Source organism: Anopheles stephensi, chromosome 3 (assembly GCF_013141755.1).
Source record: "Anopheles stephensi strain Indian chromosome 3, UCI_ANSTEP_V1.0, whole genome shotgun sequence".
Taxonomy (NCBI): domain Eukaryota; kingdom Metazoa; phylum Arthropoda; class Insecta; order Diptera; family Culicidae; genus Anopheles; species Anopheles stephensi.
The window spans coordinates 60764341-60776538 of record NC_050203.1 but is presented as its reverse complement, the minus strand read 5'-3'; the positions used below and the strand labels follow the sequence as shown (position 1 = coordinate 60776538).

The 12198-nt window shown below is 45.4% G+C and overlaps 1 protein-coding gene across 10 annotated transcripts in view; it reads right to left on the bottom strand.

Annotated features, from left to right (window-relative positions):
* Positions 1 to 1153: 1153 nt before the first annotated feature.
* Positions 1154 to 12198, bottom strand: part of LOC118513550 (cGMP-dependent protein kinase, isozyme 2 forms cD4/T1/T3A/T3B) — a 109295-nt gene continuing 98250 nt past the window's right edge. For 7 of the 10 annotated variants that reach the window (XM_036059443.1, XM_036059442.1, XM_036059441.1 and 4 more), the window contains 6 exons: positions 9192 to 9411; positions 3728 to 3964; positions 2924 to 3633; positions 2708 to 2833; positions 2442 to 2631; positions 1154 to 2373 (listed from right to left, as the gene is read on the bottom strand). In XM_036059443.1, coding sequence (XP_035915336.1) covers positions 2208 to 2373; positions 2442 to 2631; positions 2708 to 2833; positions 2924 to 3633; positions 3728 to 3964; positions 9192 to 9411 — 1649 coding nt within the window. In that variant the 3' untranslated portion in view covers positions 1154 to 2207. The remainder of the gene's footprint in view (positions 2374 to 2441; positions 2632 to 2707; positions 2834 to 2923; positions 3634 to 3727; positions 3965 to 9191; positions 9412 to 12198) is intronic. The other 3 variants (XM_036059444.1, XM_036059447.1, XM_036059440.1) reach the window with 1 other exon arrangement.

Sequence of the window (12198 nt, the reverse complement as noted above, 5' to 3'; positions counted from 1 at the left end):
TGTCAAAACTGAGTCCAACAATATCGTGTGACTGTGTCGTTTACAGACGACCGCGTGGATGACAATTATTTTCGGTGTGCCCAACATTGCACCATGTGGGAGTGAGACATACAACCAAAATGGTAATAAATCACTCTTTACGCTACTCTTAGAAGCATTGGATTGATTTTCGTCTGAGTTTGCATCCGGCAGTTAAGATTAATTTCCTGGGTGCGTGGTAAACGGTTGAAGCAGTGCAACTTAAGGCCTGTTTACACGGAACACCTACCCAACAAAGGCAACAAAACCAACCACTTGGAGACGTTGGTGGAAAAGGCGATAGTCTATTGGTAAAATCGTTGACCGGCTACGGCTGGCTAAGGAACAGGCTAAGTCCTTTCAAAGTTACACAGCAAAAGAAAAATTCGTTGGTTTTAAATTCTTCCCCAGCAGTACAACCGAGAGGCTTTGGCCTGCTATTTTTGGAGTCCTTGACTTGATCATACTCGTAGCAGGAAAGTTAGTCTTTTCGTAAGGAGAGACGTTCCAGATACGGCATATGGTGCTATGAAGAAACGTTACCGGATCGTTCCACCAGGGTTAAAATTTGCTTATCGTTTCATTTTGCTTTTCTGTTTGACCTGCCGATCAATATTATTCACTGTAAATTGACATTAAATTGATACAAGGTTGATATCGTAATGTCGGAAGGTACACTACACTGTATTAGACCAATGTTCACTCCGCGCGAAAGTTGGGATAGAACTAAAACGATCATAAGAGTCAGAGTCAGTTGGTAAAGAAGAAGTCCTGATGTGAGGTTCACCTCTTGTAGTGTCGTCTTTCGCGTCTGGTACATTTCCATGTTGGGGCTTGAGCGATTGTTCGTTTTGAATGTAGCACGAGTTGTGGCCTCTGCGACGCCTTTTCGGTTGTCTCAAGCGTCAAGACGAAATTTTACGACGGATCCTCCAACTCATCTTACTTCCGTGCGGCATCCTGTTGCAGAATCGGTCGTTTCCCTGGGATGCTTCATGCTGATGCTCGTATTTGGGTTTTTTTTCCAAGAAGTGGTACTTATTTCGAGTGCTAGCTTTGGTTTACTTTCGACTCTAATACGAGCTTATGCTTTTCTTTCGATATCTTATGCGTTGAAGAATAGCTCTCGGAAACATACACGGATTACGAATTTATTGTTGCTCAGTTTGAACGATGCTAGAAACTAAGTCTGATTTCTAACCAGCTGCTGAAAGGACACTAGAGTTTGCATGATTCTTCTACTGTACATGCATCTTTGTTTTAATAAAACAGTTAAACTAACAGACCATACACACAAGCGATCACTGCTGCTTGCCGTGCTTGCCACGGTCATAACCGGTAAACCGCTAACCAGCAATTGTGTTACTAATGCACCCACGTGAATTTTGACGCGCATTTATGTACAGGCTTTTAATAGGTATACTTTACAGAATCTCGATTGCACAAACACATTAACAAACAAACATACACTCATTTCCACCGAGCTCCATCTTACACCGTGCCGGAAAACCACCATTCCACCCGCGAATCAGTGTACTCATGTTAAAGTTTGACCAACGAACGGTTGGTCTTACCGCAAAAAGGTTAGCTGTTTTTGTATAAGCAAATCTGTGTTAGCTAGTGGCCGCGTTAAACGGTGGTAGGCGGCGAACCTTACACGCAATTTTTACGCAAGCGAAATAGATGGGTCACAACGGACGAAGGGTCTACCCATCTACACATGACATGGACGATGCTGTTCTCAATCCTCTATTACTTTCTCTTTCCAATTATTGATATGCGTATAAGTGAAGTTACTAAACTTTTCTCTTCCATCCATTAAAAAAAAACAATTACACACGCCTTTTTCGAACATCTTCTTCGCCTCTTGTGTAATGGGTAAAATGATAAAATTTGTAAAATATGTATAAAAAACGCTACAACAATAACTGTTACGAAAACAATCGTCCCGCAAAGTGATCGTGTTCCGCACAACCCATTCACACACCCCACACACACACACAGAGTCAAACAAATATCAGCCACAAGAACATACATCACTCTCTCTCTCTCTCTCTCTTTCTCTCTATCTCTCGAAGGAACAATTGCGCACACGTGCGGACAGCGAACCACGTGCAGCTGCGGGACGGTAAGCAAAACGTTAGGAGGATTTTAGCGCGAAAGATCTTAAAGCAGGAAAGACGTTTAGCTTAGAAATCATCGTCCCATCCGGACAGATCGTCCGGCGGTGGACCGTCGGGATCGGCCGGATAGTCATCGAAATTAGCCGTGTCGACGACGCTCTGTACTTTCGGCAGGATCGGCGGTGGTAGTGAACGATTCCGCAATCCTTCCCAGTAGAAGCCATCGAACCACCTGTGCGGGATAAACAAAACCGAATTACATGAATGTGATGAATCTTCTCCTTACTTTAAATTGCTTACTTGTGCTTTTGGATTTCACTGATGCCTCCCCGCTGGTACCCGAGACGCTCAGTCGGATTGTCTCGGCACAGTTTCTTGATCAGCGCACTGGCATTGCGGGTGATGTTGCGCGGGAACTCGATCGCATCGATACCCTTCAGGATGATGTTGTACGTGCGCATCGGATCTGCACCGGTGAATGGTGGTGTACCTTGGGTGGGGAAATTACAACAAACCCGCACATCAGAATCGAACACTAGGCTGAACAGCACACTCAGAATGCTTACCGGTCAGCAACTCGAACATGAGCACTCCAAGCGACCAATAATCGGCACTGATGTCATGGCCTCGGTTGAGAATAACTTCCGGCGCAACGTACTCCGGTGTACCACAGAACGTCCACGTTTTTCGACCTTGGTACGAGAAAAGGGGCCAAACATGTAGCATTAGCAACATCTGCACTAACTTCACTTCAGCTTATGCAAACAAGAACGCCACCTTACCTGATTGCAATTTCTTAGCGAACCCGAAGTCAACCAACTTCACATACCCGGACACGTCCAGCAGCAGGTTCTCCGGTTTCAGGTCACGATAAATGATGTTGCGCGAGTGCAGATAATCGAACGCCTCGACCACGCAGGCCGTGTAGAAGCGTGTGGTACCGTCGTCAAAGTGTCCACGGTCGCGCAGGATCGTCCACAGCTCACCACCGAGACAGCTCTCCATCAGCATGTACAGATACTTTCGATCCTTGAACGTTTTGTACAGCTTCACGATGAAGTCACAGTTTGCCTCACTCATAATTTCCTTTTCCGACATAATGTGCTGTTGCTGGCGCGTCTCCACGATCTGTGCCTTCTTCATCTGCTTCAGTGCGAACGATCGCGATTTGTCTTGGGCGAGCTGTACCAGCTCGACGCGCCCGAAGCCACCGACACCGAGCGTAGAGATGACACGCAGATCGGACAGCTTCACCTCCCGGAACTCTTCGTAAATCCTGCAAATTGAAAAAGCGTTAGAATGTGGCAGCGTGGAAAACAGCGGAGGAAAACATTGTACATACTTCTTCCGCTCGCTAACACCTTCATCGTTGTAGCGGTTTCGGATTTCATCCAGGTTCGAGATCAGCTGATTGAACGTGTCCCGGTCGATCACCAAACAGGTAACTCCTTCCGGTGAGTCACAGATAATGTTGGCTGTGCGTAGATCATCCCTGTTTCCGTAGATCACCGAAGAAACGAAAAAAGAGGTTCGTATGTTTAGATTTTGCTGGCATATTTCGCCACTCTGCAACACAGAACACCTACCCTTGCAGAGCCTTTTCGCCGAAGAAATCGCCCTTCCCGAGCGTGCGGATAAACTTTTCTTCCTGCGTGTCCGGTTGACGTATCGTCACGCGCACCTGACCCTTGGAGATGATGAAGAACGTGTCGCCACGGGCACCTTGGCGGATGATGTAGTCACCTTTCTGGTAGTAACACTCTTCCAGCACATCGGATATCTTGCAGAGCGTGTCTTCCGGTAGATTTTTGAAGATCGGTACACTGTAAAATGGAGTGAGAGAGGGAGAGTAAAAGGAAAAAAAAAGTTCAGAATATGTTGCGGTCTCTGTAGCGTACGATCGTACAAGGTTTCTTCATTCAGTACCAGTGTGCCGGCCTAACGTTGGTTCTACCAGCAACTAAAGCATGTCATTTTAGAACCATTAAATTTGTGTGTATGGATATCACCCGAAGGGTAACCACCGGCCATTGTTGTTGAGGTGCGTAACCACACAAAGTACATGCGGTTTGTATACACTCTTGTCCACACCTCTTGCAGCGGAGCATTTGAACACCGCAAAAAAGTGCCTCCCCCTGCGGTGTGTAGTCAGCGTGCGTTTCACAGTGTTTTGGTCCGTCCACTGCAAACAATAGGTCTGGTTCGTGGTTTTAGTGGCATATCAGCAAAGCACGAGGGTGCATGCGGAATAACGCACATTAGGTAGGTACGATCATTCATGGCCACGATCAGCGGCGGTTGTGAGGAACAAGTGTTGGGCATCTCGCTAACTATCGGTCAGTCAAGGGTAATGTCCTAAACCGTGACCACAGCCGAGGTTGATGCCACCAAACTCCCCGTAATGGCGATGATGGATTGGGGGATTTTTTTTGCTGTTGATCCGAAGTACACCGTGGTGCGGGTGTCATAAACGCTTGGATCTTGAGGGCCAACGAAGAATTGATTATGCATGTCACACGACGCGTTTGCTGCTTTGGTGCGAACAGTAATAACGGCAGCGGCGGTAAATTTTGTCTGGAACGTTTTTTTTTTTACTGGATTGTTATTGCATTAACCGAAACCTTAAAATTTACCATCGATGGAGGAATTTTGCTTCGTTTCGGTGGCTTTTATGGAGAATGGTTTTTTAGGTCACGGTGCCACCATTGTGGTGGTGTGGGGTGGTAGAGTGTTATTATCGTTGCATGATAAACAAACGGTAGTTGTTCTTTCCCGCTTCAGCTCCAATATTCAGCAAGCTCAACGGAGGTGTGGGAGACTTCTTTTGATTAAGAGTAAAGGAGAAAAGTAAAGTAAGAACCGTAGGATAGCATAAAATGCAAACCAGCAAGCTTTGCTATATTACACAAAAAAAGGGCTTGAATAAGTTGGGTCTTAAAATATGCATCTTTTATATAACCTAGCATGTACGGGATTGCATGCTGCTCTGCGGAGTGTCTTTCAACTTCAGAATCGTAAATGATTTAGGGGCCATTTTATGGACAAACCTAACCTCGTCTTCGGTCACGAAGGTGGCTTGCTTTTTCATTCATGCATACCAAACATATCGCCACCAAGGGGTTAGATGTAGGACAGAGGATGGTACTCTGGAAGAAAGCTACAATTATGTCATCCACACGCCACACGACAGCTTTACCTCCATTATGTGACGGTCGATCGCACCACCATACTGATGATCTCTTTGCATCATAAACCATGTGCCGCATACTGCATAAGCGATGAGAGGTATCTCTCCTTCCATCATAAAGCTGCAAGTGTATCAACCCTGCATAGCTGATCGCATGCAGACAGATGACTTGCCACTGTACCATGCAAAGAACGTTTTCTCACCTATCAAGAAAGCGGTTATGAGATGAAACCCTCGCCTTCAAATGCCGTTGAAATGGGAAACGTTAGAAAATCTATTAACTAATCAATTCGTCTTGAATCGCATGGTGCAGCGAATGATACAGTGAATGACGTACGAAGCCACCTACCACGAGAGGCTTCTTCTTCGGCTCCCAACCCATCGAAGAAGAGAAAAGACGGTAGCGACAAAATAAAATAGCGAAATAATGCGTTAATTATAAAAAAGCACATCGGGATGAATGAATGAGATTTTTCACACGCTTCTAAGCGAGCCGTATCGTTCGCCAAATAGATTTCTTCCCTCTCTGCAGCAGCAAAGCCAGACACCACCAATGGCCTTCCCACATCCAAGGTAGCACCGACAGCGGCAAGAAACAAATTAAACGATAATAGAACGCCAACCAAACAAATGGCTTGTGGATGGGGAGCAACTGTCGTGGGCAAACGGTTGTTCTTGGACAAGCCGATGGTATGGCAGTGACGACAAAAGAGAACTCGATATACCTCCGCTCGAATCGCGTGCCAAACGTTCCCCAAAGAAGGCGGCAAGTTAATGGTTGAGAATGGAGTGAATTTAGCACCACCGGCGCGTTCTTTCACAGCCTGTGATGATGCGAAAGAAAATCGCAATTGGTCTCGCACGAGAGGTATGATGAAGTCATCAAAAGAACGAGCCACCGGAGCCAGGGGAAGAGAATTTGATGGGAAAATTATCTTGACCAGTGCGCCGTAGCGAATGTTTATGAATGCGTATGGTCGGGAAAGCGGATTTTTTTTGTTTTTCTGGCAGATTAAGCATGGGAAAGCTTTTCTCGCAAGAATGCATAAAGATAAGGTTTTGAGGATAGAGTGAATAGCGAGGTATCAATGGGAGAAGATACATAATGAAAAGAATAAGTGCATCACTGGGGCTGCTTTTCAAGAGTGAGCTCCTGAAGGTACGGAATGTGTTTTGATCTCTTATTGAATATTTAATATTTAATTAATATTCTTTTTGTCAAAGGTTTGTTAATGAACAATAGGGCTGGATGATTGGAGTATTATTTACAATATCTATCTTGAAAAGGCAGGCAATCGCTACATACTATCGATAGCTACTCAAATACTTCTGGCTCTAGATGAAAGTTAAGGCACGCACCTCACTGATCGCGGCATATCGGGAACATGCGGTCCACTTAGCTATTTCCATGCTATCTATTTTGTATGAACTTCCAACTTAGGAAAAACTTAAAAGGCTGGTAAACAATACCTCAGTGATCCTCGACTTGACCAATGAGTGCAATAAAGAATTCTTGAGGAATATAAGTAGTTTCCTTTCAAAATATATTTATAGGAAGCTCTAAAACACCTTTCAAAAACCTAGAGGAAAATATTTCTCGCGTCAAACATTTACCATTTTGCTTCGCCGCACCAATCTATTCATCCGCAACACGATCATATGAATAGAGAGAGAAGTGTGTCCACACATCGCACAGTAGTAGCACGATCGATCAAAATTTGTCCACAATGAAGCCTAATGCTTCAGGCAAAATGTTTTCCCTGCACAACACATTTAATTGTTCGACGATTGTGCATGATTAAGCTGCTGGTGAGGTGTAAAAATGTGCTTCAATCTCACCAACGACAACACTGTCAAAAATAACGCATGAATGAAGCAACCGCACGTTACATGATGGACAAAATCGATCCCCCAGGAAAAAAAAGCCCCCAGGGGATGCTTTCGTTTTCTGTTTTTTCTGTGTTCCTTAGCCATCCAAGCGTAGGTCCGTAAGGAGGGAAGGGAGTAGGGTTTTGGGTGGCACAGGCTCTCCACTGCCGATCCTGTTCGATGGCGTAATGGAAGTAGCGAAAGCGGGAACCCCCAAAACGTATGGACGCGGCGGTAAATTCATCATCAGTGCAGTGCCATTTGCAACCGGTGGAGAAACAACTTTCTCTCGGACTCCCCAAAATGTGGAGCAAATTGGTTGTTGTTCTGTTTTTGTTTCGCGGCTAAATTCACACACCACTGCCTGGGGTGCCTCGATCGAATCCTGCCGAGGACTTTATTATGTCAGCGAAACAGGTTCCTGGGCGGGTTTATGTCACCCGGTACTGTGTTTACTGTATAAGACCCAAGTACTGTACGCCTCGTGCTTTGGTGATCCTTTTTGCTTGTGCCCCTTTCATGTCTTGGGTAACTGGAAACTGTAGGCAAAACAATAAGCTGCGCACGTTATGAGTGACGTGGTGAGCATCGAACAAAGACAATTTATGGGGGTACGCTTCCGACCGGCTACAATTAAAAGCACACATGCTGTAACTGCGGGTAATAAATTGGCAATCAGTCACGTTCGGTGGTGAGCATGGTGAGCAAAACCCTTCTCACACGATCCTTTCACCGATCGATCGATGGGTGCTCGTTAATCAACGGTATGACATATTCCTAAAGTACCTTTACGCAACTGACCTCATGGAACTTCCTCGTGAAAGAGGTTACCGGTATGTACACTGCATAACGAAAATATTGAGCAGAGTAAGATTTATTAACTTAACCATTTTTTTAACGACAAAAAACCTCATTTTAAAGGTTCACGATGCCTCTTGCGTAAGATTTTCCAACCGTTTTCAAAGATAACATTATGTAGCATGACTACTTCTTCCTGTCTGTAATCAAAACTATCCGAATAGCGGGTCGATCAAGTACAATAATTTAAACGTCACCATCCGGCGGCTCGGACGAAATACCGGTTGCAGTTTATTCCGTGTGATTTGTGTGTGCGATTTCAATTCGCGCAGCATAGCGTGGTACCCAATGTTGCAAATATTAGGTTAACGTACACCTTGACAGTGCGACAACCCAAACCGATTAGGCAGGAAACGTACTGTCCGTTAGCGGTGTCGCCAGCGCCACCACTTGCAAAACCTCGATTTGGCACCGGCTCGAATTGGGTCCGGTTGCGACAGAAAAAAAATGAATGGAATCACACTACAAAATAAGTGGTGACTTTTGAGTCGTGGCGCATTTAGAACTCGTTATTATCGAAAAACCACGACGCTGGTGGTCAGCTAGAAATCACTTTTTAATTGCGTTTGCTTTAACCAGTTTTTACGTTGCACGTCTGGACAAGGTTTTATTGGATTGTAATGATTGGTTTTATATTTTATGTTTTCTATATAACCTTATTGTCCGTTGGACAGTTGCAATAAAAAATGACTATTACACAAGGAACCGTTCTCGACAAGAGTATTGAGCATGAGTAAGGAAAACAGTTCCCAGGATCTTCGGACCAAAGCCGGTTCATACGCATGGCGAAGATGTTAGGGTTCAATATGTATTTCCTTCAATGCATGTAATTTGCTGCTAAAATTACCACTTACAAAGCCATCCGTCAAACGGCACAGGGTCTCTGTGTGGCCTTCTGCCGCCAGTTTCCCACGACAAATAGTATTCGACCGACCGAACGACGATCAGACGATACCAGTTTCTCGTACACTCTTGGCGGAACGGCGATCGTCGATCGTGACAAATTGATCACTTGCTTCCGTTACCTTACAAATACCGAGCAGCAGTGGTGAATTTGACGGATGTGACACCTAAGAGATAGCTGGTAAACGTTTGCCTATGGCCTGGACCACAAACATGCGTGTGTGTGAACTTACCTCTTGAGGAAATCGGAGTACTCGGCCTGCCGTATCAGCCCCGTTCGCATCATGATCGTCTGGAAGCATTGTCGCTCGATCGCCCAAAGTTTGCAGTCGGTGGCGGCTGTGATGGTGGCCGTCCGTTGGCAGTGATACAGGATGGCTAGCTCACCGAGAACCTTAGCACCGGATAGCGTCGACAGGTATTTGCCTTCGCGCGACACCTCAACGCGACCCTCTGTGGAGTAGAGTAAACGCCAATCGTAAACATCATCAGTAAAAGCAGAATAGGAAGTACAGGTTTAAATATCTAAAGGTCAATATGAAAGAAACGCTAATCAGATCAATGGAACACGGAAGGAAGGACCCACATCGGAATGAAGGAACAGGCAGAGAGCAGTGCCCATCCGCGGAAGTTAGTCCTCCATGCTATGGAGGTTTCCGGGACGGGTATTCTGTTTTGCCACCGGCTCGGAACATTCCTTTATTGACACACAGAATCCGGCTGAACCCGTCGTTTTTCCTTCGCCAGACCCTTCTGCGGAGGAAAATGTCGATCGGACGAACGGTTGTGTCTGGTATGGACCAGTTTTCCCTCTCATTTTTCACACAACACGGTTGAATGTCAATTACATCCGCAGTACGTATGAGATTGAACACTGCCCTAGCCAATTGCTCAATCGGTTTTAGCCCTTCATTATGCTGGTCGGAATCGGTATCAAGCGTTTCTAGACACATACACACACGCGCGGTTTAACGGTGGGGAGAAAATTTTACCCCAACGGGAAAAGCGGAAATGAGTGAAAATTGTTGTGCCCTTTCACGTCGCTCAAAGACAGGTTTCGCTCGGTTGGAAGGGCTCAGCTTGAACGGGTTATGGAATGGAATGTGATCGCGAAACGGTGGCATGTTTATTAACGGAAAATCTGGAAAAAACGGAATGACATGACTACGATGACTACGGATGACTACGTTTTAAAGTTGAATGTTGGATTTGGCTGTACGAGTTTTGAGGAATCGAGTAAGAAAACTGTTATAACAAGTTTTTACAATACATTAGAGTAGGTAAGATTTAATTCAAATTTTATTACCCTGAGCAGTTAACAAATAAAATTTGTCGATCAGTTACAAATCTCAGCCTTGGCCTAGAGTTTCCATAAGGTACTCTCACTCCACTAACTGAGGATTGTCCGAAAACCCTATTGGTCGCCTCTTATGATTCAATGTCACAAGGGTGGTTTCGTCTCAGACGGAGAGTTTGGTACAGCAAAGTCTATCTTGACAATGATATTTTTAACCGTTTCGACGAACCGTCTGATTGTAAAAAGAAAGTTTCACAACTATAAAGCTACCAAAATATAAAGCCTCGAATTGCCTCATAAGCTTCTCATAGTCATCCAACCCAATTGTGGTCAGATGTAAATGTGTGCTTTACTGAAGTCGTCTTACTTCTCTGTTCTCCAGATTTGAGAAGATGCTGTAAAACTCTAAGCTTCGTGTAACTAGTTATCAGGATCCAACTTCTTCGTTCCGGAATATAACTCCTAGGCTTCACAGACTCCTGAGATCCAGAAGACTCCTACAATGCATGAAATGCGCCATACTATATATCAGCAAACTGAAACGGCCGGCAGTCCTCTACGGACACAAGTCCTGGAATATGCTGGCGGAGGACAACAATCCACTCGCCATCTTCGAGCGGCGGGTACTACGGACTAGCTTTGGCGGTGTGTGCAAGCAGGGCGTGGAGGAGTCCAGTCATGGACTGAGTTTCCTGGAAACGAAACGACATACGAAGTAGGTCTGTCCATAAAAAACATGACACAAGAGAAGAGAGATATTTCGGCGGATCCCCAAGGCACAGGATCTTCAAACAAAAAATCAGGTAAATTAGTCTATTATTTTTGGAAAAGCAAGACCGCAAGTACCTATTAACGGGTGCGAAAAAGAAATTGTGCACGCTTTAAGACACTTCTTACACATCTCCTGTTCCCTTACATAAATCAATCACGACACCAATCACGACAATAATCTGGTCAAAATCAGGCAACAATTTCGTAATGAGCCACACGTTTGCCCGCATAAAACACGGCATTCAAAAGCTTGATTGGCTCGTATCGCGCACCGCACCACGGGCTACATTATTATTGACGACACCATACCCCTCGTGCGTCTCGTTTGATGCGAATTTGATGCGAGTACCGTTGCAGCGGGATCGTAAGAAACCGCCGGGAGCGATGAACACTCCAATCACCCAATGATGGTACCATTTACAGCTCGTAAAAATCCACGGTGCCCCGTCGAAAGCCATCGAGTAACCACGGCTGACGCCAGCGGGTGCAACATTTTGCACCACGCGAAATAGTGATCAAAAACCCCCGTGCGGCACCTCGCCGGTACACAAAAACACAGCCGACAAATGGCACATAAAATTTGGCTTTACGTCAAATTGGTGCAAATGGTTGCGCGAGGAATAATTATCGTCGCGAGCGGGTTTGACGATTTGCCTTCCGAGGAGGTGGAACTTTTGGAGCTTTGCCGAACACACCACACGGTTGCACGGTGGTTGCATCAGAAGAGCACATAAATCTCGTAGCGCAATACGCATGTGTGCAAGATCGAATCCGGCCCACTGTTTGCACCCTAGCGAAGTTGGCGATCATCCTCCTTCGCCAATTGCGCGGGCCACCATTTTACGTTTGATTAGCCCATTTTGCTACGATTTGTTATTTAGTTTTCGCAGTGCGCTTTACAAAGCTGATACACATTTAGCGCAATTTGTTCACCAACGCCGCCGTGCCGTGCGTCATCGCGTTGCCGAAACAAAAGAGCTACAACATTCTATCGCTGTGTTTGCGCATAATGATTTTTGGCGTTATGCTTCATGCCTTCGCTGGGGAGTTTTAGCATAATTGGATGTGTGAGTGTGTGGGGCCTTTATTTGGATGGTTTAGTGATGGGCACCAATAAAAAAACATAAATCCCGCTTACCTAACGGTAGTGGTTGCGTTTTATCGAAGGGCTT